Source organism: Carettochelys insculpta, chromosome 3, assembly GCF_033958435.1.
Source record: "Carettochelys insculpta isolate YL-2023 chromosome 3, ASM3395843v1, whole genome shotgun sequence".
NCBI classification, from domain to species: Eukaryota; Metazoa; Chordata; order Testudines; family Carettochelyidae; genus Carettochelys; species Carettochelys insculpta.
In genome coordinates, this window is record NC_134139.1 from 210,483,839 (window position 1) to 210,509,252 (window position 25,414).

The 25,414-nt window shown below is 69.0% G+C and overlaps 1 protein-coding gene across 4 annotated transcripts; it reads left to right on the forward strand.

Annotated features, from left to right (window-relative positions):
• Positions 1-2,722: 2,722 nt before the first annotated feature.
• Positions 2,723-24,666, forward strand: EMILIN1 (elastin microfibril interfacer 1). 4 transcript variants are annotated; one of them, XR_012645162.1, is made up of 9 exons: positions 2,723-3,074; positions 9,850-9,975; positions 10,948-11,156; positions 12,012-13,997; positions 16,078-16,176; positions 21,550-21,567; positions 21,889-22,023; positions 23,570-24,159; positions 24,197-24,666. XR_012645162.1 is itself a non-coding variant. In XM_074991541.1 (8 exons), exons 1-8 carry the CDS (start codon positions 2,890-2,892, stop codon positions 23,908-23,910), a joined length of 3,099 nt encoding a protein of 1,032 aa, XP_074847642.1. In that variant the 5' UTR covers positions 2,723-2,889; the 3' UTR covers positions 23,911-24,666. The 4 variants fall into 4 exon arrangements, 3 of the variants coding, with proteins under 3 accessions (XP_074847642.1, XP_074847643.1, XP_074847644.1); XM_074991541.1 differs by having other exon boundaries at positions 23,570-24,666; XM_074991542.1 differs by having other exon boundaries at positions 12,027-13,997; positions 23,570-24,666.
• Positions 24,667-25,414: the final 748 nt, after the last annotated feature.

Sequence of the window (25,414 nt, forward strand, 5' to 3'; positions counted from 1 at the left end):
AGCCATGTTCCCCGTGCCGTACAGCTCTAGAGCCATGTTCCCCGTGCCGTACAGCCCTAGCGCCATGCTCCCCGTGCCGTACAGCCCTAGCGCCATGCTCCCCATGCCGTACAGCTCTAGAGCCATGTTCCCCGTGCCGTACAGCTCTAGAGCCATGTTCCCCGTGCCGTACAGCCCTAGCGCCATGCTCCCCGTGCCGTACAGCCCTAGCGCCATGTTCCCCATGCCGTACAGCTCTAGAGCCATGTTCCCCGTGCCGTACAGCCCTAGCGCCATGCTCCCCGTGCCGTACAGCCCTAGCGCCATGCTCCCCGTGCCGTACAGCCCTAGCGCCATGTTCCCCATGCCGTACAGCTCTAGAGCCATGTTCCCCATGCCGTACAGCCCTAGCGCCATGTTCCCCGTGCCGTACAGCCCTAGCGCCATGTTCCCCGTGCCGTACAGCCCTAGCGCCATGTTCCCCGTGCCGTACAGCTCTAGCGCCATGTTCCCCATGCCGTACAGCTCTAGCGCCATGTTCCCCATGCCGTACAGCCCTAGCGCCATGTTCCCCGTGCCGTACAGCTCTAGAGCCATGTTCCCCGTGCCGTACAGCCCTAGCGCCATGTTCCCCGTGCCGTACAGCCCTAGCGCCATGTTCCCCGTGCCGTACAGCTCTAGAGCCATGCTCCCCGTGCCGTACAGCTCTAGAGCCATGCTCCCCGTGCCGTACAGCCCTAGCGCCATGTTCCCCGTGCCGTACAGCTCTAGCACCATGTTCCCCGTGCCGTACAGCTCTAGAGCCATGTTCCCCGTGCCGTACAGCCCTAGTGCCATGTTCCCCGTGCCGTACAGCTCTAGCGCCATGTTCCCCGTGCCGTACAGCTCTAGCGCCATGCTTCCCGTTCCGGGACTTCTTGGCTAAACGTTAACCCCCGGTATGCCCATTACGAACCTGCTGCCCATGCAGGGCCGTGGCCAGGCTGTGCCCCAGCGCCTCTGGCTGTGAGTGAAGCTGAGGCAATGGGGCTCGGGGGCCTCTCACTCTAAGGCAGGTCTGACCCTTGGACCATTTTCTTGGACTCTTCTGGCCCCTGCAATGGCTCCACCTGTTCCCAGAGCTGTGGCCCTGACACGGGTGTCCCAGACTGCGGTTGTGCCCACACCCCAGGGATCCCCCTTCAGTGCACCAGCCCCTTCTCAGGGGGCCACTCTCAGCAGGGGGCCCCTCTGCTTCGGGGGCTGAACCAGGTAGCAAGCAGCAGCCTCCCACCTCCCCTCCTGGCCCAGTCACACCCAGGGAGGCCGGGTGCCCCTCCCACCTGCAAACCCCTTGTACCCTCACCCCCACTTTTGTCACCGGGCCCAGGGGGCCTGTGCCAGGGCACACACTGCCCCAGTGGTGCAGGCATGGGCCAGTGGGACAGCTCCGGGGCCAGGGCCCTATCCTCACACTAACCCCCACCGCCCCATGCTGCCCCCCGGCTGCCTCGCTGCAACCAGGCTGGAAGTTGCCTGTAGGTGGATCCCCCCTGCAGGAGCTGCCCCCCGCCCCTCACCGGGCCTGGCACCGCCTATACATGTGGGCAGTGACTCAGGGTTCAGAGCTCACTCCCACTGGCAGCTCGGCAGACTCCAGGGTGCCCAGGGAGAGCAGTTCGCCCCAGGCTGGGCTTGGACCGGAACTGGCTTCATGCCAGGGCTGGCTGCAGACCAAAACCAGCCCCAGGGCCGCCCATCTGCCCACCTGGGGTGCCAGATGCTGAATGGCAGGGCTCATCTCCCAGCAACAGCACGAGTGGGGTGTGGTGGCAGGACACCAGGTGCTGGAGTCAGATCGGGGGCTACGGCGGGGCTGAGAGGTGTAGCAGTAGGGTGTAGTGCTGGGGTTGGGGATTCAGTGACAGGCCTGGGGGCTCTGAGGAGGGGCGAGGGGTGCAGTGACTGGGCTGGGGGGGTGCAGTGACAGGGCTGGGGGTTCTGCAGTGGGGCTAGGGTTGCAGTGACAGGGCTGGGGTGCAGTGACAGGGCTGCGGGGTTCAGTGACAGGTCTGGGGGCTCTGCGGAGGGGCTGGGGGGGTGCAGTGATGGGGCTGGGGGCTCTGCAGAGGGGCTGGGGTGCAGTGACGGGGCTGGGGGCTCTGTGGAGGGGCTGGGGGTTCAGTGACTGGGCTGGGGGCTCTGCAGAGGGGCTGGGGTGCAGTGATGGGGCTGGGGGTTCAGTGACTGGGCTGGGGGCTCTGCAGAGGGGCTGGGGTGCAGTGACGGGGCTGGGGGTGCAGTGACGGGGCTGGGGGCTCTGCAGAGGGGCTGGGGTGCAGTGATGGGGCTGGGGGTTCAGTGACTGGGCTGGGGGCTCTGCAGAGGGGCTGGGGTGCAGTGACGGGGCTGGGGGTGCAGTGACGGGGCTGGGGGCGCAGTGACAGGACTGGGAGGCGGCAGAGGCAGCGGGGGGCCCCAGCAGGGCCAGAAGCCCGGCAGCAGGGCCCGGCAGGGACCCCGCTCAGTAGCGTCTGCCGTCCTGGCTGCTGTGCAGCCCCTGGCCCCCTGCCCGGCCTCTCGGCGTTTCCCGTTTTCGGCGTTTCCCCAGCCCAGCTGGCCCTAACGAGAAGCAGATGTGGGAGCGGAGCTGGGCGGGGGAGGGGCCGCGGGGGGGCCGGGAGTGGAGCAGCAGAAAAGCCCCTGGCAGGCACTGGGGGGGCGAGGGCCCGGGGCAGTGGGCCGGGGGCAGGAAGTGGGGGGCTGGTCTGACAGCTGGCGGCTGTGGTGCTGCAGAGGGGGCTGGCCCAGGCAGGGAGGCGGAGGGGAGGCCCAGCCCGAGCCAGTGGGGACGTGTGGACAGACAGACGGGCGGCCGGACGGCGCGGGAGCCATGAGCGGCTGAGGACGGCCCGACACCTCGCGCCCAGCATGGCCGTGGCGCGGCTCTGGGGCAGCCTCTGCTGCCTGCTGGCCGGGGCCGCCTGGGCCGCCAACTACCCCTCCCGCTACAGCCTCTACAGCGGGGCCGCCCCACCGCTCAGCCAGGGACCCGCAGCCGCGGCCCAGGGCCCTGTGCAGGCCCAGCCCGGCCCCCGGCCCGCCAGCCGCCACAGGTAAGGGGGCAGCCAGCCGGGGGGCCCTCGCTGCGAGCGCTGGCACTCTGGGGAGCTGCGTGGCTGGGGGCGCCCTGGGCAGGCGGGTCCCCGCAGGGCAAGGGCTCCCCCCGAGGCAGGCTCCTGGTGGGCCCCTGGCACAAGGCTGCTGGGCGGGCGGGCGAGGGGGGGAAGGGGGCGTTGGCTATGGCGGCGCGTCGTGGGGCCAGGTCAGCCTCAGGGCACAGCCCAGCTGTGGGGGGGGGGCTCTGGCGGGTCACGGCCCTGCCCCTGCCTCAGTTTCCCCAAGCCCAGACCGTGACAGGCAGATTCCTGTGTCTGTGCCGGGGGGGGGCAAGGAAGGGGGGCACACGATAGAGGGAGCTGGGGGGGCGGGCGTCAGAGTATGGAGGAGTGGGGGAGCAGGGGGTTGAGGAGAGTTGGGTACAGGGGAGTTGGGGAGGGGCAGAGTGGGGGGTCATGGTACAGAGGAAGTGGGGAGCAGCAGAGTGGGGTTGGGGTACAGACGGACTGGAGGGGCAGAGTGAGGGATCAGGGTACAGAGGGGTTGGGGAAGGGGCAGCGTGGGGTTAGGGGAGGGGCAGAGTGGTGATTGGGGTACAGAGGGGTTGGGGGAGGGGCAGAATGGTGATTGGGGTAGGGAGGGGTTGGGGGAGGGGCTCAGGGCTGCTGTTGACCCTCGGCCTGCGTAGACCAGGCGGGGGCAGGCAGCAGCATGCGGGCCAGTGAGCTGGGGGGCGCTGGGGGACACCCATGCGCCGTGGGGGGCTGGGGCAGCCGGGCACACAGGGAGCCACTTGCCAGGGAGGTGGTCCCTGGAGCAGAGCGACTGGCATGCAGCCACCTGCCCCCCACAGGCCCTTGTCCTGCTGCTTGATGTGCCCAGGACAGGCAGGGGCTGGCACGGAGGGTGGGGCACCGTCGGGGGGGCATGCAGGGGCAGGGGCACTGCTGGGCCGGGGCCCCTGGCAGGGATGTGTGGGTGCTGGGTGGGGGGCACGGGAGCTTGTGGGGGGGGAGGGCAGTACTAGGAGCACGGGGGGCACTGAGTGGGGGCAGGGCAGTGCTAGGAGCATGGGGGGCACTGAGTGGGGGCAGGGCAGTGCTAGGAGCACGGGGGGCACTGGGCGGGGGCAGGGCAGTGCTAGGAGCACGGGGGGCACTGGGTGGGGGCAGGGCAGTGCTAGGAGCACAGGGGACGCTGAGTGGGGGCAGGGCGGTGCGAGGAGCACGGGGGTACACTGGGCGGGGGCAGGGCAGTGCTAGGAGCACGGGGGGCACTGGGCGGGGGCAGGGCAGTGCTAGGAGCACAGGGGGCACTGGGCGGGGGCAGGGCAGTGCTAGGAGCACAGGGGTACACTGGGCAGGGGCAGGGCAGTGCTAGGAGCACAGGGGTACACTGGGCGGGGGCAGGGCAGTGCTAGGAGCACAGGGGTACACTGGGCGGGGGCAGGGCAGTGCTAGGAGCACGTGGGGCACTGGGTGGGGGCAGGGCAGTGCTAGGAGCACAGGGGGCACTGGGTGGGGGCAGGGCAGTGCTAGGAGCACAGGGGTACACTGGGTGGGGGCAGGGCAGTGCTAGGAGCACAGGGGTACACTGGGCAGGGGCAGGGCAGTGCTAGGAGCACAGGGGGGCACTGGGTGGGGGCAGGGCAGTGCTAGGAGCACAGGGGGCACTGGGTGGGGGCAGGGCAGTGCTAGGAGCACGGGGGGCACTGGGCAGGGGCAGGGCAGTGCTAGGAGCACGGGGGGCACTGGGCGGGGGCAGGGCAGTGCTAGGAGCACGGGGGTACACTGGGCGGGGGCAGGGCAGTGCTAGGAGCACAGGGGACGCTGAGTGGGGGCAGGGCAGTGCTAGGAGCACAGGGGTACACTGGGCGGGGGCAGGGCAGTGCTAGGAGCACAGGGGTACACTGGGCGGGGGCAGGGCAGTGCTAGGAGCACAGGGGGCACTGGGCGGGGGCAGGGCAGTGCTAGGAGCATGGGGGGCACTGAGTGGGGGCAGGGCAGTACTAGGAGCATGGGGTACACTGGGTGGGGGCAGGGCAGTGCTAGGAGCACAGGGGGCACTGGGCGGGGGCAGGGCAGTGCTAGGAGCACAGGGGTACACTGGGCAGGGGCAGGGCAGTGCTAGGAGCACAGGGGTACACTGGGTGGGGGCAGGGCAGTGCTAGGAGCACAGGGGTACACTGGGCGGGGGCAGGGCAGTGCTAGGAGCACAGGGGTACACTGGGTGGGGGCAGGGCAGTGCTAGGAGCACAGGGGTACACTGGGCGGGGGCAGGGCAGTGCTAGGAGCACAGGGGGCACTGGGCGGGGGCAGGGCAGTGCTAGGAGCACGGGGGTACACTGGGTGGGGGCAGGGCAGTGCTAGGAGCACAGGGGGCACTGGGCGGGGGCAGGGCAGTGCTAGGAGCACAGGGGTACACTGGGCAGGGGCAGGGCAGTGCTAGGAGCACAGGGGTACACTGGGTGGGGGCAGGGCAGTGCTAGGAGCACAGGGGTACACTGGGTGGGGGCAGGGCAGTGCTAGGAGCACAGGGGGCACTGGGCGGGGGCAGGGCAGTGCTAGGAGCACGGGGGTACACTGGGCGGGGGCAGGGCAGTGCTAGGAGCACGGGGGTACACTGGGCGGGGGCAGGGCAGTGCTAGGAGCACAGGGGGCACTGAGTGGGGGCAGGGCGGTGCGAGGAGCACGGGGGTCACTGGGCGGGGGCAGGGCAGTGCTAGGAGCACGGGGGTACACTGGGCAGGGGCAGGGCAGTGCTAGGAGCACAGGGGATGCTGAGTGGGGGCAGGGCGGTGCGAGGAGCACGGGGGTACACTAGGCAGGGGCAGGGCAGTGCTAGGAGCACAGGGGACGCTGAGTGGGGGCAGGGCGGTGCGAGGAGCACGGGGGGCACTGGGCAGGGGCAGGGCAGTGCTAGGAGCACAGGGGGCACTGAGTGGGGGCAGGGCAGTGCTAGGAGCACAGGGGTACACTGGGCAGGGGCAGGGCAGTGCTAGGAGCACGGGGGGCACTGGGTGGGGGCAGGGCAGTGCTAGGAGCACAGGGGTACACTGGGCGGGGGCAGGGCAGTGCTAGGAGCACAGGGGTACACTGGGCAGGGGCAGGGCAGTGCTAGGAGCACAGGGGTACACTGGGCGGGGGCAGGGCAGTGCTAGGAGCATGGGGTACACTGGGCAGGGGCAGGGCAGTGCTAGGAGCACGGGGTACACTGGGCAGGGGCAGGGCAGTGCTAGGAGCATGGGGGGCACTGGGTGGGGGCAGGGCAGTGCTAGGAGCACGGGGGGCACTGGGTGGGGGCAGGGCAGTGCTAGGAGCACAGGGGTACACTGGGCAGGGGCAGGGCAGTGCTAGGAGCACAGGGGGGCACTGGGTGGGGGCAGGGCAGTGCTAGGAGCACAGGGGTACACTGGGTGGGGGCAGGGCAGTGCTAGGAGCACAGGGGGCACTGGGCGGGGGCAGGGCAGTGCTAGGAGCACGGGGGTACACTGGGCGGGGGCAGGGCAGTGCTAGGAGCACGGGGGTACACTGGGCGGGGGCAGGGCAGTGCTAGGAGCACAGGGGGCACTGAGTGGGGGCAGGGCGGTGCGAGGAGCACGGGGGGCACTGGGTGGGGGCAGAGCAGTGCTAGGAGCACGGGGGTACACTGGGCAGGGGCAGAGCAGTGCTAGGAGCACAGGGGATGCTGAGTGGGGGCAGGGCGGTGCGAGGAGCACGGGGGTACACTAGGCAGGGGCAGGGCAGTGCTAGGAGCACAGGGGACGCTGAGTGGGGGCAGGGCGGTGCGAGGAGCACGGGGGGCACTGGGCAGGGGCAGGGCAGTGCTAGGAGCATGGGGGTACACTGGGCGGGGGCAGGGCAGTGCTAGGAGCACAGGGGGCACTGAGTGGGGGCAGGGCAGTGCTAGGAGCACAGGGGTACACTGGGCAGGGGCAGGGCAGTGCTAGGAGCACGGGGGTACACTGGGTGGGGGCAGGGCAGTGCTAGGAGCACAGGGGTACACTGGGCGGGGGCAGGGCAGTGCTAGGAGCACAGGGGTACACTGGGCGGGGGCAGGGCAGTGCTAGGAGCACGGGGTACACTGGGCAGGGGCAGGGCAGTGCTAGGAGCATGGGGGGCACTGGGTGGGGGCAGGGCAGTGCTAGGAGCACGGGGGGCACTGGGTGGGGGCAGGGCAGTGCTAGGAGCACGGGGGGCACTGAGTGGGGGCAGGGCAGTGCTAGGAGCACAGGGGTACACTGGGCAGGGGCAGGGCAGTGCTAGGAGCACAGGGGTACACTGGGCGGGGGCAGGGCAGTGCTAGGAGCACGGGGGGCACTGGGCAGGGGCAGGGCAGTGCTAGGAGCATGGGGGTACACTGGGCGGGGGCAGGGCAGTGCTAGGAGCACGGGGGTACACTGGGCGGGGGCAGGGCAGTGCTAGGAGCACGGGGGGCACTGGGCAGGGGCAGGGCAGTGCTAGGAGCATGGGGGTACACTGGGCGGGGGCAGGGCAGTGCTAGGAGCATGGGGGTGCTGCCAGGCGGCAGAGGCGCAGCCAGGGGGGCAGGGAGCCAAGGGGAAGCCCCCTGAGCAGCACCAGCCCGGCATGGGGGGCAGGGAGACAAGGGGGGATCCTCCCCCGAGCAACACCAACTGGGCTGGGGTTACAGGACCTCCCATGTGGCTCCTCCAGCTGCTTGAGCCCAGCCTGGTTGTGTTTGTTGACCCAATAGGAGTCCCGGGGGAGGGTGTCACTGGGTCCCGCAGTGCGGGGGGCAGCTGTGGGCACAGCCGTGGTTACACCACTGAGCTGGCGGGGGTTGGGCAGAGCCACCCTTGAGCCACCAGGTTGCCCCTGCTTTGAGGGCGGGCAGGGTCCAAGGGGGGCTCTGTGCTCCCCCCTTCCACATGCCCCCAGTCCTAGCAACCCCAGCCCCACTGCAGCCAGCCCCGCCCCCTGGCCCGGAGTGGGGGAGGCTAGGGGCAGCAAAGCAGTGGGGGGGAAGACTTGGGGAACCACAGGCTGGGGATGGGGGGTGCCTGGGAAAGGGCTGGGCCCTATTGCCCCCCCCCCCGGAGATGGGGCCAGCTGGAGGGTAGCCCTCTGGGAAGCACCTCAGGGGGCCCTGCCCCCTCGCCCCTTGTGCAATGCTAGGCCTGTCTGGCGTAACACTGCCAGTGGGGCACCCCCCAGCCACCCTCCCCACCCCAGAGCCGGTGGGCGTTGAACTGGCCTTTGCCCCACGTGCCCGAGGGGCTGGGGGAGGGGCATGGCACCTCACCAGGCACAAATGTAGCCCCGATTCCCCCCCCACTTCCGCTCCGCGATCAAAGGGCACCGGGCGGGGCAGAGACGAAGGAGGGGAATTGTAACAGCCCCATTGTCTGTGGGCAGTCAGCCGGGACGTTGCCTCGGGGCTGGGGGGTGGCTGTGTGTTCGGAGTCTGGGGCGCGGGGCTGGCTGCACGTGGGGGGCGGGGCTGGTGGCACTGGGGGGCGGGGTTGGGTTGGGGGTGGGGGGACTGGCTGCAGTGGGGGGTGGGGCTGGGGCACTGGGGGGCGGGGGACTGGCTGCACTTGGAGGGCAGGGCTAGTGGCATTGGGGGCGTGGGGCTGTCTGCCTCAGGGGGTCGGGGCGGGGGTGGGCCGGCTGGCTACACTGGGAGTGGGGCTGATGGCACTAGGGGGGCTAGCTGCAAGTAGGGTCGCGCGGGGCGTGGCTGGCTGCACGTGGGGGCGGGGCTGGTAGTACAGAGGGCGGGGCTGGCTGGACGTGAGGCCGGGCTGGGGGCGGGGCTGGTGGCACTTGGGGATGGGGGTACAGTCTGCCTCAGGGGGTCATGGGGGCGGGGGGAGTGGCTGCAAGGGGGCGGGGCTGGGGGCGGGGCTGTCTGGAGGTGGGGCGGGCTGGGGGCGGGGCTGGTGTTACTGGTGGGCCGTGCTCGCTTCAGGCGGGGGCGGGGCCGTCAGCTGGTGGGGCGGGGCCGGGGTGGGGCTGTCTGCACGTGGGGGCGGAGCTCGCTGCAGTCAGGGGCGGGGCTGGGGCGGGGCTGGCTGCACGTGGGGGCGGGGGCGGTACTCGCTTCAGGCGGGGGCGGGGCTGTCTGCAGGTGGGGCGGGGCCGGGGGTGGGGCTCGCTGCAGGCAGGGGCGGGCTGGGGGCGGGGCCGTCTGCACGTGGGGCGGTGCCAGGGCTCCTTCCGGGCGGGGGAGGGGCTGGCGGCCGTGCTCGCTGCAGGCGGGGGCGGGGCCGGGGGCGGGGACTGTCTTCAGTCGGGGCCTGGGGCGGGGTTGGCTGCATGTGGGGCGGGGCGGCGGGCAGGGTTCGCTGCGGCCGGGGGCGGAGATGGCTGAGCGTGGGGCGGGGCGGGGGGCGGTGCTGGCTGCACGTGCGGCGGGGCCGGGGGCGGGATTCGCTGCGGCCGGGGGCGGGGTGGCTGCACGTGGGGCGGGGCCTGGGGCGGGGTTCGCTGCGGGCGGGGCCGGGGGCGGGGCTGGCTGCAGGTGGGGCGGGGCCGGGGGCGGGGTTCGCTGCGGCCGGGGGCGGGGCCGGCTGCAAGTGCGGCGGGGCCGGGGGCGGGGCTGGCTGCACGTGGGGTGGGGCCGGGGTTCGGTGCGGCCGGGGGCGGGGCAGGCTGCACGTGGGGCGGGGCCGGGGGCGGGGTTCGTTGCGGCCGGGGGCGGGGCGTGGGGCGGCGCTGGCTGCACGTGGGGCTGGGCCGGGGGCGGGACCGGCTGCCCACGAGGCGCCGTGCCCGGTGCCGCCCGGCCTGAGCCCGCTCCCCGCAGGAACTGGTGCGCCTACGTGGTGCCGCGCTCGGTGAGCTGCGTGGTGGAGGACGGCCTGGACACCTTCGTCAAGCCGGACTACCAGCCCTGCGGCTGGGGGCAGCTCCAGTGCCCCCGCGTCGTGACGTGAGTGCGGGCGGGGGGAGTCGCAGCGCGGCCCCGGGTGACGTAGGGCCCGGCGGGAGAAGGAGGTTCCCTGGGCCAAGGTCCGGGGGGATCTGCGCGGGGAAGCCGCCTGCCCGAGCTGCTGGGCGGCCGGCAACGTGCGCCCCGGGGCCGGCAGCCCGGATCACTGGGGCTCCCAAGGGTCTTGGCCCGGGCCCCTCGCCGGGGCTCTCCCGGGAGTGAAGCGCTCCTGGGGAAGGGGTCGCAGGCAGGACAGAGGGTGGGACTCCCCGGCAGCTGCTCACGCGGGACAGGCGACACTCGTGGAGTTCCTCAGGGTCAGTCCTACTCCCAGCTGCTCTGGAGAAGGGGGGAGACGGAGGCGGCGGATCTGGCAGCCGGCCCGGAGCAGCCCAGGAGCGCGAGGGCCAAAGCAGATTGGAGAACTCCAGAAGAGTCTGGCCAAACGGCCTGGCGGGCAATAACATGGCCGTGACCCCCGCCCTCCCCCCATGTGCCCGTGTCACGTCACACCTCTGTGAGCCCGGGCCGTGACCCCCGCCCTCCCCCCCCCCCCCCGTGCCCGTGTCACGTCACACCTCTGTGAGCCCGGGCCGTGACCCCCCCCCCCCGCCCTGTGCCCATGTCACGTCACACCCCTGTGAGCCCGGGCCGTGGACCCCCCCCCCCCCCCCCGTGCCCGTGTCACGTCACACCTCTGTGAGCCCGGGCCGTGACCCCCCCCCCCCCGCCCTGTGCCCATGTCACGTCACACCCCTGTGAGCCCGGGCCGTGACCCCCCCCCCGCCCTGTGCCCATGTCACGTCACACCCCTGTGAGCCGAGGCCGTGACCCCCCCCCCCCGCCCCGTGCCCGTGTCACGTCACACCCCTGTGAGCCCAGGCTGAGGCGCTGCCCCCTAGTAGCGCTGCCCCCCAGCAGCGGTGCCCCCCGGCAGCAGCACCGTCTCACCCCCCAGCCTTGCCCCGGCAGGTATCGCAGCTTCCTGCGGCCCCGCTATAAGGTGGCTCACAAGACGGTTTCTGACCTGGAGTGGAAGTGCTGCCACGGCTACTCGGGTGACGACTGCCAGGAGGGGCCGGCCCAGGGCCCCCCTCTGACCACCAGCCGCCCGCGGCCCCGGCCTGGCCGCCCCACGCTCTCCGGCTTTGGGAACCCCCTCAGCGGCCTGGGAGGGGAAGGTACCCGTGGCTGGGGTGGGGGTGGGGAGCAGTGGGGGGCAGCTGGGGTTCGGGGAGGAGCCTGGGGGGCAGGCGGGAGGTGGCTGGGGGCAGAGTAGTCCCCGGTCCCTTATGCCGTCAAGGGTAACCGGCCTCCCTGCCACTCACAGCTCCCGCTGCCCTTGGCCAAGGCTCAGGGCATCCTGGGACCCCCACCACCCCCCGTGGGACTCGGCAGAGAGCAGCCGGGCCACCCGCCACCCTGAAAGGAACAGCTGGGGCAAGGGACCCACAGCCACAACACAGTGGGGACTCGGGCGGGGGGGGGGGGTGTGCCCAGTGGGGGAGCCCCGCCCACTCAGCGCTGTCCCTGCAGGCCGGGGGGGGCTCTGGCGGGGGGGCGTGCCCAGTGGGGGAGCCCCGCCCACTCAGCGCTGTCCCCGCAGGCCGGGGGGGGCTCTGGCGGGGGGGCGTGCCCAGTGGGGGAGCCCCGCCCACTCAGCGCTGTCCCCGCAGGCCGGGGGGGGGCTCGGGCGGGGGGGGGGGTGTGCCCAGTGGGGGAGCCCCGCCCACTCAGCGCTGTCCCCGCAGGCCGGGGGGGCTCTGGCGGGGGGGGGGGTGTGCCCAGTGGGGGAGCCCCGCCCACTCAGCGCTGTCCCCCGCAGGCCGGGGGGGGCTCTGGCGGGGGGGCGTGCCCAGTGGGGGAGCCCCGCCCACTCAGCGCTGTCCCCGCAGGCCGGGGGGGGCTCGGGCGGGGGGGGGGTGCCCAGTGGGGGAGCCCCGCCCACTCAGCGCTGTCCCCGCAGGCCGGGGGGGGCTCCGGCGGGGGGGCGTGCCCAGTGGGGGAGCCCCGCCCACTCAGCGCTGTCCCCGCAGGCCGGGGGGAGGCAGAGAAGGTCAGGCAGCTGGAGGAGAAGGTGCGGAGCCTGAGCAGGCAGCTGCAGGACCTGCAGGCCAGCACGGAGAAGCTGCGGCAGGAGGGGCGCCGGGCGGCGGCCGAGCCCGCGCTCAATGGCAAGCAGCCGGCAGATGCGGCCGACCCGCCCGAGATGAAGGAGACGCTCCACGACCTCCAGCAGCAGCTGCAGCTCCTGGACAACAGGGTTTCCAGCCACGACGCCGAGCTGAGCCGCCTGAGCACCAGGCCGGGGGCACCGGCGGGCGGGACGCTGCTGCTGCAGGAGGTGGAGCAGCGGGTGCAGGAGTCCTGCGGCGCCTGCCTGGCGGGCACCGAGGGCCTGCGGCGGCAGCAGGCTGAGGACCGCGACCGCATGCGGGGCCTGGAGAAGCTGCTCAGCTCGGTGGACCAGCGGAACCGGGAGGCAGTGGAGAGCATCCAGCGGCACGTCAGCGGCCTGGCGGGGCGCCTGCCCAAGGACTGCTGCGCCCAGCTGGAGACGCTGCCCAGCCGGGTGGGCGCGCTGGAGCGGGGGCTGGAGCACCTCTCTGGCTCCGTCGCCGGCCTCAGCGGGCGCCTGGAGCACAGCGTGGGCGGGCGGGCGCTGGAGGGCCGCCTGGCAGGGCTGGAGGGGCGCTGGAACGCCACGCAGCACAGCCTGGAGGCGCTCCGCGCCGGGCAGCAGCCCCGGCTGGCTGGGGAACTTGGCACGCGTCTGCGCGGGGCCGAGGGCCAGCTCGCCAGCGTGGCCGGCCAGCTGGGTGCCTTCCAGGCCCAGGTGCAGCAGGCCCTGGCCAACCTGAGCGGCGAGGTCCAGGCGCTGCGGGCTGGCATGGCTCAGGGCGCAGCCGAGCTGCAGGGCCAGGCGGGGTGCAGCCAGCCCTGCCCCACGCCCCCGGAGCCCGGCCTGGGCAGCCAGGACCACTTCAGCGACACCTTAGGGGAGCTGGGCCGCCGCGTGCTGGAGAACGAGGCGCAGCTGAACACCCTGGGCTCCGGCCTGCGGCAGCTCGGCAGAACCGGCGAGGGGCTGGCGGACTCCCTGCGGGTCCTGCAGGCCCAGAGCGAGCAGCTGCGGGAACTGCTGGGGGCCCACGGGGCGTCGCTGGAGCACGTGGTGGGCGAGCTGGGCGAGCTGCAGAGCCGGCTGCCGGGCGCGGGGGGCGCGGAGCTGACTCTCTACTTCAACCGCACGGGGGCGCGGCTGGGCCAGCTGGAGGGCGCCCTGCGGGAGAGCCACGGCAGCTGCAGCCAGGCCTGCGCCGCCCTGCAGGAGGAGCTGGGCCGGCTGCGCGGGGAGGTGGCGGCGTGCGCCGGCGCCTGCCCCCCGCTGCTGCCCCGCCGGCCGGAGCCCCCGGAGGCCCCCAAGCCCCTGGACGGCTTCAGCGTCTTCGGCGGCGCCTCGGGCGTGGACCTGCGGTCGCTGCAGGGCGAGCTCTCCGAGGTGATCCTCAGCTTCAGCTCGCTGAACGACTCGCTGCGGGGGCTGCAGCGCACCGTGGACCGGCACCAGACCGACCTGCGCCAGCTGGGCTCCACCAAGGACCGCATCATCGCCGAGATCAACAAGGTGCAGGCCGAGGCCACGGAGCGGGCGGCCGAGAGCGAGGAGCGGCTGGAGGGGGTGACGCGCCAGCTGCAGCAGCTGGGCGGCCAGGCGGGGGAGTGCCGGCGGGCGGGCGCCGGCCTGGAGCACCGGCTGGCCAAGCTGGAGGGCGTGTGCGAGCGGCTGGACGCCGTGGCCGGCAGCCTGCGCCGGGTGAAGGAGGGGCTGGGCACGCACGTGGCCGGGCTGTGGGACTGCCTGCGGGAGGTGAACAGCACCCTGCACACCCACGGGGCCCTGCTCACCAAGCTGCAGGACGCCCGTCTGGGCAGCCTCGCGCCCCGCCTGGGTGCCCTCAACGCCTCCCTGCTGCAGCTCTGGGGCCATGTGCGCAACCTCACACACCAGGACCTGGCAGGTACGCCCTGGGGGGCAGGGCTCTGGGGGACACGGGGGCGGGGCTCTGGGGGGTCAGGGGGGAAGGGCTCTGGGGGACACGGGGCTGGGCTCCAGGAGGCACAGGGGGGCAGGGCACAGGGGGACACGGGGCAGGGCTCTGGGGGTTCAGGAGGGAAGGCCTCTGGGCAACACGGGAGCAGGGGAAAGGGCTCTGGGGGACATGGGGGAGGGCTCCAGGAGGCACAGGGGGGCAGGGCTCTGGGGGGTTCAGGGGGAAGGGCTCTGGGGGGCAGGGCTCCAGGAGGCTCCAGGTGGGCGGGGCTCTGGGGGGTTCAGGGGGGAAGGGCTCTGGGGGACACAGGAGCAGGGGGAAGGGGCGGTTCAGGGGGGAAGGGCTCTGGGGGACACAGGAGCAGGGGGAAGGGCTCTGGGGGACATGGGGCAGGACTTCGGGGGGGCAGGGCTCTGGGGGGTTCAGGGGGGAAGGGCTCTGGGGGACACGGGGCAGGACTCGGGGGGGTTCGGGGGGAAGGGCTCGGGGGGACATGGGGCAGGACTTTGGGGGGCAGGGCTCTGGGGGGTTCAGGGGGGAAGGGCTCTGGAGGTCTCGGGGGGAAGGGCTCTGGGGGACACGGGAGCCGGGGGCAGGGCTCTGGGGGACACGGGGCAGGGCTCCAGGAGGCACAGGGGGGCAGGGCACAGGGGGGTTCAGGGGGGAAGGGCTTTGGGGGACACGGGGCAGGACTCTGGGGGGCTTGGGGGGAAGGGCTCTGGGGGACACGGGAGCAGGGGGCAGGACTCCGGGGGGCTCGGGGGTCAGGGGGAAGGGCTCTGGGGGACACAGGAGCAGGGGGAAGGGGCGGTTCAGGGGGGAAGGGCTCTGGGGGACATGGGGCAGGACTTCGGGGGGGCAGGGCTCGGGGGGACACGGGGCAGGACTCGGGGGGGGTTCGGGGGGAAGGGCTCGGGGGGACATGGGGCAGGACTTTGGGGGGCAGGGCTCTGGGGGGTTCAGGGGGGAAGGGCTCTGGAGGTCTCGGGGGGAAGGGCTCTGGGGGACACGGGAGCCGGGGGCAGGGCTCTGGGGGGTTCAGGGGGGAAGGGCTCTGGGGGACACGGGGCAGGGCTCCAGGAGGCACAGGGGGGCAGGGCACAGGGGGGTTCAGGGGGGAAGGGCTTTGGGGGACACGGGGCAGGACTCTGGGGGGCTTGGGGGGAAGGGCTCTGGGGGACACGGGAGCAGGGGGCAGGACTCCGGGGGGCTCGGGGGTCAGGGGGGAAGGGCTCTGGGGGACACAGGAGCAGGGGGAAGGGGCGGTTCAGGGGGGAAGGGCTCTGGGGGACATGGGGCAGGACTTCGGGGGGGCAGGGCTCGGGGGGACACGGGGCAGGACTCGGGGGGGTTCGGGGGGAAGGGCTCGGGGGGACATGGGGCAGGACTTTGGGGGGCAGGGCTCTGGGGGGTTCAGGGGGGAAGGGCATGGGGGGGGAGGGGGGGGCAGGGCTCCAGGAGGCTCCAGGTGGGCAGGGCTCTGGAGGTCTCGGGGGGAAGGGCTCTGGGGGACACGGGAGCGGGGGGCAGGGCTCTGGGGGGGTTCAGGGGGGAAGGGCTCTGGGGGACACGGGGCAGGGCTCCAGGAGGCACAGGGGGGCAGGGCACAGGGGGGTTCAGGGGGGAAGGGCTTTGGGGGACACGGGGCAGGACTCTGGGGGGCTTGGGGGGAAGGGCTCTGGGGGACACGGGAGCAGGGGGCAGGGCTCCGGGGGGCTCGGGGGTCAGGGGGGAAGGGCTCTGGGGGACACAGGGCAGGACTCTGGGGGGCTTGGGGGGAAGGGCTCTGGGGGACACGGGAGCAGGGGGCAGGACTCCGGGGGGCTCGGGGGTCAGGGGGGAAGGGCTCTGGGGGACACAGGGCAGGGCTCCAGGAGGCACAGGGGGGCAGGGCACAGGGACAGGAACTGGCACCACAGGGTGGGTGGAGGAGCCGGGATGGCACAGGGCCGAGGCCTGGCCACCACCCCCATGGTCCCGGGAGGGGCAGGCTGAGGTGCGGGTGGGGCGGGGGGCTACAGCTCTGACTCTCTGGGCTGTGTTGCAGGCCCCCCTGGCCCCGCAGGCCCCATGGGAAGAAATGGTCCCCCAGGGCCAGCTGGCCCCTCTGGCCGGGATGGAGAACCAGGCCCCATGGGACCCCCAGGTGAGTAGTAGCCCAGCCCCCGGGCAGCTGAGCAGGACCCTCCCCACCCCCTGCCCATTGCATCCCGGCCCCTTGCCCTGGCGGGGCCCTTCCCTGGGGCCCGGCCTGTTGGCAGTGCTGGAGCACCGGGCCCCTTTGTGCTGCTCTGCCGGGCTGTCACCCTGGGGGAACCGGCCCTTGGCCCTGCCCCTTCTGAGGCCTGCAGCAGCTGTTGCGCTACTGCCCCGCCCCAGCCTGCCCCCCAGCCACGTTCCACCTTGCAGAGCTTCTGCTGGTCCCTCTTCCCCTCCACCCCTAGTCCTGCTCCCCCCCATCCTGCAGTCCTGCTCCCTTCCCAGCCATTGGGTGGCCTTGGGACCCCTCCTCTGTTTGCTGGCTGTGCCTGGGTTGTGTGACCCACACCCTCCATGGGGAGAACGAGGCCTGGGCCGCAAACCGCCTGCCCTGCTAGCCCAGATGCCCCTCCCCAGGGTGCTCAGCCTGTACCCCTGCACAAGCCTGGATTTCCTCCATCCCCACTGCCCCCCCTTGCTTAACGCCTGACCTCGCTGAGCCCCCCCGCTGCCCCCACCCCATCACACCCCCCATCCCCGACCTTCCCCACTGCTTCTGCCTCGCCAAATCCCCTGTAGTCCCCTCCCACTGCATAGTAAGAAATGCAAACGGGGTAGGCAGCCAGCTTGGCTTAGCAGGGAAATCCTGAATCAGCTTAAAAAGGATGGATACAAGAAATGGAAAGGGCACAGTTGACTAAGGAGGAGAATGCCGGGGGTAATCAGGAAAGTGAAAGCACAGCTGGAACTGCAGCTGGCAAGGGATGTGAAGAGTAACAAGAAGGGTTAAAACAGGCGTTAACAATAAGAGGGTTAGCAGAGGTGGTGTGGGGCCGTTACTGGATGAGGGAGGTAACCTAGTGACAGATGATGCAGGAAAAGCTGGAGTGCTCAGTACTTTCTTGCCTCAGTCTTCACAGACAAAGTCAACTCCCACACGACGGTCCCAGACAATGCAGCATGGGAAGGTGGAGGGCAGCCATCTGTGGGGAAGGAACAAGTTCTGAGCCATCTAGAAAAACTAGATGTGCACAAATCCATGGGTCTGGATTTAATGCACCCCAGGGTACCGAGGGAATTGGCAGAGGTCATTGACGAGTCTTTGGCCATTATCTTTGAAGACCCTTGGAGATCAGGGGAGACACCGGATGACTAGAAAAAGGCAAACGTGGTGCCCATCTTGAAAAAAGGGAAGGAGGACAATCCAGGGAACTATAGACCCGTCAGCCTTACCTCAATCCCTGGGAAAATAATGGAAGGAATCCATTTTGGAGCACTTGGAAGAGGGGAAAATGATCAAAAGTAGCCAACATGGATTCACCAGGGGCAAGTCCTGCCTGACCAATCTGATTAGCTTCTATGACAAGGTAACAAGCCTGTGGACATGGGGAAGTCAGTGGATGTGATATACCTTGACTTCAGCAAAGCTTTTGATACTGTCTCCCACAACATTCTTGCCCATAAACTGAGGAAGTATGGATTGGATCCTTGGACTATAAGATGGATAGAAAGTTGGCTTGATGGTCAGGCCCAATGGGTAGTGGTCAATGGCTCAATATCTGGATGGTGGTCTGTTTCAAGCAGAGTGCCACAAGGCTCGGTTCTGGGGCCAGCGTTATTCAACATCTTTATTAGTGACTTGGATGAGGGACTGGATTGCACCCTCAGCAAGTCTGCGGATGAGACAAAACTAGGGGGAGAGGTAGATACGTTGGAGGGTAGAGAGAGAATCCAGAGGGACCTGGATAAATGGGAGGACTGGGCCAAAAGAAATCTGATGCGGTTCAACAAGGAGAAGTGTAGAGTCCTGCACCTGGGGCGGAAGAATCCCAAATACCGTTACAGGCTGGGGACCGACTGGCTCAGCAGCAGTACGATGGAAAGGGACCTAGGGGTTATGGTGGATGAAAGGCTGGATATGAGTAAACAGTGTGCCCTTGTAGCCAAGAAGGCTCACAGCATATTGGGGTGCATTAGGAGGAGCATTTCGAGCAGATCTAGAGAAGTGGTTGTTCCCCTCTATTCGGCACTGGTGAGGCCACATCTGGAATATTGTGTCCAGTTTTGAGCCCCCCAGTATAAAAAGGATGTGGATTTGCTGGAGCAGGTTCAGCGGAGGGCAACAAAAATGATTAAGGGTCTGGAGCACAAGACGTATGAGGAGAGGCTGAGGGATTTGGGGTTGTTTAGTTTACAGAAGAGAAGACTGAGGGGTGATTTAATAGCAGCCTTCAACTTCCTGAAGGGGAGCTCTAAAGAGGATGGAGAGAGGCTGTTCTCAGTGGTGTCAGATGGCAGAACAAGGAGCAATGGTCTGAAGTTGCAGAGGGGGAGGTGTAGGTTGGATATTAGGAAAAACTCCTTCCCCAGGCGGTTGGTGAAGCACTGGAATGCGTTGCCTAGAGAGGTGGTGGATTCTCCATCCCTAGAGGTTGCTTAATTCCGACTTCACAAAGTCCTGGCTGGGATGATATATTTGGGGTTGATCCTGCTTTATGCAGTGGGCTGCACTCGGTGACCTCCTGAGGTCCCTTCCCCCGCCTTGCAGTCTGTGATTCTATGATCTTGGGGGTGTTCCAGCCCCAGCTGTGAGAGCCCAAGCAGGGCAAATCGCTCAGAACAGGGCCACGTACAGCCCCAGACTTGGGGTCCTTCACTGTCAGGCACCAAACCCGTCACACCGAGCGCTGGTGTGGCCACACTGCCCGGCAAGCAGGCACACAAGCAGTTCTCTCCCCCCCAGGGGCAGGTTATGGAAACCAACCTCCCCAAAGCCACACAGGTTCTTCCAGCCCCACCCCGGGTCAGCGTGTACCTCAGATCTGACCCCCGAGCGCCCTGGGCCCGTCCTTTGGGATCTCGGGTCTAAAGGTGCGATGGGGTTCAGGGTCCCCAAGCTCTGCCCCCGTCCGCAGGCAGGAGTGACTCTCACTCAGCAGGAGAACAGCAGGTTTATTAGCTGACAGGACACAGCGTTGTACAGAGGAGTCAGTGCAGCCAGCAGAGACAGCCAGTCCCATCCATGCTGGGGAGAGGAGGCCCTGAGGGGCCCCCAGAGCTGGGGCCTTGCCCCCTCCTTTGTCTCTCTCTCTCCCAGCCCAGAGTCACTGCTTCCAACTCCCAGTTCCAGTTCAAACCCCTCAGGCTCCACCTCCCCCTTTGTCTGCAGCCCAGAGGTGTCACCTGGGTACCAGGTCACCCTCAGCAGGAGTCCCCCACCCTCTGTGAGCCCCACACACCCATCCCCTACTTCATCACATAAGATTAAAACAAAAAACAGTCCAGTAGCATTTTAAAGACCAACAAAATAGTTTATTAGGTGATGAGCTTTCGTGGGACAGGGACGGACCCCTGTCCCACAAAAGCTCATCACCTAATAAATTATTTTGTTAGTCTTTAAAGCGCTACTAGACGGCTGTTTTGTTTTGATAGTGTATAGACTAGCCCGGCTCCTCTCTGGTACTGTTCTATGTTACATAAGGTTTATTAATAAGGAAAGAAATGGGTGAGAGTAAAACGGTCAGAGCAGTCCAATGCTGCACACCGGTCCCGGCGGTCCCGGCGCAGGCGGCAGCAGAGGGGGGCAGGCAGCTGCCTTAAGTCTCTGGAGTACGTCCTGTGTGAGGGCAGGTCAGCGATCCTTCCGGGCTCAGCTGGGAGCAGAGATGCTCCTGAAGGGAGGAGCTGGGCTGCAGACAAAGACGGAGGAGCCCCAGGGCCCTTTATCCCCTGGCCCCTGTGGAGGGAATTCCCTGGTTCTCCCTGTGGGGAATCCAGCGGAGATGGAGCCTGTCACCTGGGCAGGTCCCCTGTCCGAGTCCTTGTTAGGCACCCAGCTGTGGTCTGTCTGCTGGATGGCAGGTTACAGCCGAGTCCCTCAGCTGGGGCTTGGCCCCCACAAGCCCTTTGTCGCGAGGTGCGGCTTCCCCCACTAGGGGCCTTTCCCTGTGGGTTGCTGCACCTGCTGTTGAGGTCTCCCAGAAGCGAACGTTTCCCACGCGAGCCCAGCGCCCGTACGTCTCACGCCACGGACCAAATCCATGCCTGCATGAGGCCACCATGAGTAGGTTCAGCCAATCCCCAGCTCTCAGCAGACCCCCTCCCTTGGCCCACCTGGCACAAGATTTGGTGCAAACAGCGTTTGGCTTGTAAGCGGCTGACGGGAGCTCTCGGGGAAAGGGCAGTGCGGCGCGTTCCCTGGGAACGCAGCGGAGACGCAGCTGGCACCACCTCACGCACACACTCACCGTCTTGCCAGCCGGTGTGATCGGTACCAGTCTGGCGCTCGCTGTCAGCTCCTCGGCCAAGCTAAGGAAGCCGGAGCCTGGATGGGGCCCAGGTTCTTTCAGCCGGGCCGGGATCCCGAACCTGGAGTCTGAGGCTGAGCAGCCCCTTCTCACGGCCGCTTTCCTGCCCTGGCCCCAGTGGGTTTTGCACCGGTTGCAGGACCTGTGCGCTTTTGAAGTCTCTTCGCTGTCTTAAGTTCTACTCGTGTGTCGTCCCCTTGTGCTGAGGCTGACTGAGGACGACGCCTGGTTCTCCAGAGCTGTCAGTGTGCACACTCATCACCCCACAGCCATATGGGGCTAGCCTAGTCCCTCCCTCCACCCCCTGGGCGCCTGCCGCCCTCTCGCTCAGGCAGCGAGGGCCTGGCATTGGCAGAGGCAATTGGCGCTTGTGGAAAGAAGACACAGGGATTTTCACAGCCATCGCCCTCTCTTATGCACCGCGTTCAGCAGCCCCCATAGACCAGGGGCTGCCCCTCAGGAGTCAATAACCTCACAGCCTGTCAGGGAGTGACAGTCAGTGGGGTGGGGCTGCTCAGTGGTTAGCGCCAGGGCCTGGTGAACCCAGGGTTGTGAGTCCAGCCCTCGAGGGGCCTTTCGAGGTTCTGGGGCAGGTAAGATTAAAGGAAAATCTTTCAGGGTTGGTGCTTGGCCCTGCCGTGAGGGCAGGAGCTGGGACTCAGTGGCCTCTGAGGTCCCTTCTAGTCCCCTGAGACAGGCCTGATGTGGCTGAGGGCATCTCTGGGCCCTCCCCTGCTTGGCCCCAGGTTAGTGCAGGTTCCGGTCGGGTCTCCCAAGCGGGGCTCTGGTTGTGTAGCCTGGGCTTCGGCATCGTACGGCCCATCATGGGAGCAAAGGGGTTGTACGTTTGCCCCAAAATTCAGCACAGGGTGCACCCCACCAGACCCCACTCCCCACGTGCCCCGGCAGAGCTCCTGGACCCCCCCCCAGTAGCCCGCTGAGCCCGTCCTTGCCCTGCCGAACACGCACACCTAGCTGTGCTCACCTCACCTGCCCTCTCCCTTCTCTTGCAGGGCTCCCTGGTGAGCAAGGTGAGACTGGCGGCCGGGCTGGGGCGTGGGGGGGGCTTGCCCTGCTGTGGGGTGGAGCAGCCTGTGCCCTGTGCCCAGCCTGGCAGTGGGGCTGGGCAGGGTGGCCTGGCTGAGGGGGTGCTGGCCACGTTTTGGGAAGAGGCTCCAGGGCACGGGGTGGGAGAGCGGAAAAGGGATGAGATGGGGCCCTGGCGTGGCAGGATGGGGTGATTGGAGCTGGGCAGAGGTCCCAGGCACTGGGGCTGGGGGAGGGCAGAGCTGCCAGGGGCATGGAGGGGGCTGTGGCCAGGGGGCCCCACAATGACCCTGTCTCTGTGCTAGGCCCCGTGGGCGAGGCAGCCGTGGTGCCCAGAGTCGCCTTCTCGGCCGCGCTGACGTCCCCACACGTGGACCCCGGAACCATCCCCTTTGACAGGGTCCTGCTCAACGACGGGGACGCGTATGACCCCTACACCGGTGAGCAGTGCCACATGGTGGGAGTGACCTACAGCACCCCCCCGCGCCACACACACAGCGCCCCCTGCTGGGAGTCCCCTGTAAACCCCCACCACCACCACCACACACAGAGCGCCCCCTGCTGGGAGTCCCCTGTAACCCCCCACGCACACAGCGCCCCCTGCTGGGAGTCCCCTGTTAATCCCACACACACACACACGCGCACAGCGCCCCCTGCTGGGAGTCCCCTGTAACCCCCCCCCACACACGCACACAGCGCCCCCTGCTGGGAGTCCCCTGTAAAAAACGCCCTGCACACAGCGCCCCCTGCTAGGAGTCCCCCTTAACGCCCCCCCCCACACACACACAGCACCCCCTGCTGGGAGTTCCCTGTAAATTCCACCACCCTGCACACTGCTCCCTGCTGGGAGTTCCCTGTAACACCCCCCAGACTCTCAGCGCCCCCTGCTGGGAGTTCCCTGTAACCCCTCCCAGACTCTCAGTGCCCCCTGCTGGGAGTCCCCCGTAACACCCCCCCCCCCACGCACACAGCGCCCCCTGCTGGGAGTCCCCTGTAAACCCCCACCACCACCACCACACACAGAGCGCCCCCTGCTGGGAGTCCCCTGTAACCCCCCACGCACACAGCGCCCCCTGCTGGGAGTCCCCTGTTAATCCCACACACACACGCGCACAGCGCCCCCTGCTGGGAGTCCCCCGTAACCCCCCCCACACACGCACACAGCGCCCCCTGCTGGGAGTCCCCTGTAAAAAACGCCCTGCACACAGCGCCCCCTGCTAGGAGTCCCCCGTAACCCCCCCACACAGCGCCCCCTGCTGGGAGTCCCCTGTAACACCCCCCCACACACGCATACACACAGCGCCCCCTGCTGGGAGTCCCCTGTTAAACCCCCACACGCACACGCACACAGCGCCCCCTGCTGGGAGTCCCCTGTAACACCCCCACACACACGCATGCACACAGCGCCCCCTGCTGGGAGTCCCCTGTTAAACCCCCACACGCACACAGTGCCTGCTGCTAGGAGTCCCCCTTAACGCCCCCCCCCCCACACACACAGCACCCCCTGCTGGGAGTTCCCTGTAAATTCCACCACCCTGCACACTGCTCCCTGCTGGGAGTTCCCTGTAACACCCCCCAGACTCTCAGCGCCCCCTGCTGGGAGTTCCCTGTAATCCCTCCCAGACTCTCAGTGCCCCCTGCTGGGAGTCCCCCGTAACACCCCCCCCCCACGCACACAGCGCCCCCTGCTGGGAGTCCCCTGTAAGCCCCACGCGCATGCATACAGAGACCCCAGTAACCCCCGCCCCCCCCCGACACACACACAGCGCCCCCTGCTGGGAGTTCCCTGTAACACCCCCCAGACTGTCAGTGCCCCCTGCTGGGAGTCCCCTGTAAACCCCCGCACAGCGCCCCCTTCTGGTAACAGGGGGGTGGACCCTAGCGGGGGCCATGGGCCAGGCATGAGGGGCTGGGGACTGACCCCGGAGCTGTGCTAGTGGGGCCCCAGGGCCCCAGTCCTGCCTCACTGCCTGGTTCCCTTCCCAGGTATCTTCACAGTGCCGGTGGCCGGGCGGTACTTCATCAGCGCGGTGCTGACGGGGCACCGCAATGAGAAGCTGGAGGCCGTGCTGTCCCGCTCCAACCAGGGCATCGCCCGCAGCGACTCGGGGGGCTACCAGCCTGAGGGGCTGGAGAACAAGCCTGTGGCCGAGAACCAGCCCAGCACCGGCTCCCTGGGCGTCTTCAACCTGCTGCTGCAGCTGGCAGCCGGCGAGACGCTGTGCGTGGACCTGGTGACGGGCCAGCTGGCCCACTCCTCCGACGAGCCGCTCACAGTCTTCAGTGCCGTGCTGCTGTACCTGGGCGAGGGGGACGAGGCTGCCTAGCTCCGGCCCAGGGCTCCCAGACCGGGTGCCCCAGGGAGGGGGATCCCCCACCGCCCTGGCCTGGCCTCTGCGCGCGGGACAGCTCCCGGCACCAGGAGCCTGAGCTGGCAGCGCTGCCCCAGCAAGCCTGGGGACCTGGATGCTAGGCCCCAACATGCTGCAGCAGGCAGCCCCCCGAGCTGGTGCTGGAGCAGGCCTGGCCTGCCTGGGATGGGCTGGGACCAGGTGGCCTCCTGAGGTCTCTCCCAGGCCTGATCTGTGCTCCATGCGGGCGCCTGGCTCCCAGGCCCTGCCCCGAACAGCCCCCGCCCCCTGGCAGGCCCTGGGCCCAGCACTTCCCAGAGGCCAGCTGCTGCGTGGGGGTTCTCCAGTAGCTCCTGGGGCGCTCCAGGCTGGGAACCCTGCAGGACTGTCCCCACAACCCCTGCAGCCAGCCCCCCCAACACCCCAGTGACCGGGCACCTCCTCCTTATTTATCATCCCGCGCCCTGCTCCTGGCCTGGGGCGATCGGGCCCGTCCCCACTGCACCCACGCCTTGCGGCACAGCGCTCTGCACAGCCCCTGCTCAGGCCCCCGCCGCCCCGCCCCGGCCCAGGACCCTGCCCCACACCGGGGCACGCAGGAGCGGTGCTGGCGGGCAGCTCCGCACCCTCTAGGCCTGGCTCCAGCAGCCTGTGTGGCTGGCACCCAACCCTGGCGCTGGGGCCAGCTCTGCCCAGGCCTCTGTCATGTATTAGTAAAGGAACATCACCATGTTTTGTACCCTGTGGCCCAGCCTCCTTCTTCAGCTTGGCTGCCCCCAGTGGTGCCAGGGGCAGCTCTGCCCCACAGCAAGTCGCGGGGAGCGGCCTTGCCTGCGGAGGGGATGGCAGGGCTGGCCCCCAGCCTGCCCCAAGCGTGGTGCTTTGCTGCTTGATCCCTGCCCCCTGTGGGCTCCAGCCATGCGGTGCCCCTCAGCAGTGGGCAGAGCCAGCTGGGCTCACCCCGCACCGGCTGTGGGGCTGGGCAGGGTGAGCACACACTGCAATCTTTGACTGGACCCCCCAGTTGGAAGGGGCCCTGGGGCCGCTGGCTGGCACTGCCCTGGGGCCATTGACCAGCCAAGGGCGGCGCTGCAGGGTGAGGGGCAGGCTCCCTGGCGCCTCACTGCACCCTGAAGGTCCTGCTCCTGGGCTGGCCGGGGCTGCGGGTCGGGAGCGAGGCACAGGGGGGGCAGATGCCACGTCTCAGCTGGCGTCCCGGGGCCCTTTCTCTGGCGAGTGGGGCTGCACCTGGCTGGCAGCGGCCCCCTCGCTGGGGGGTTTCCTGGGACTGCACGGCTGGGGCAAGGTGACAGCCGCAGCGGCTGGGGAGGAGGGAGGAGGGCGGGGGCCACTGGGCAGCACCACCTTGGCGACAGCAGGGCATGTCACAGCCGCCACTGCGATGGGGGTCGGGGTCCCCAAGCTCTGCCCCTGGCCGCAGGCAGGAGTGTGATGGGGATCAGGGGTCCCCAAGCTCTGC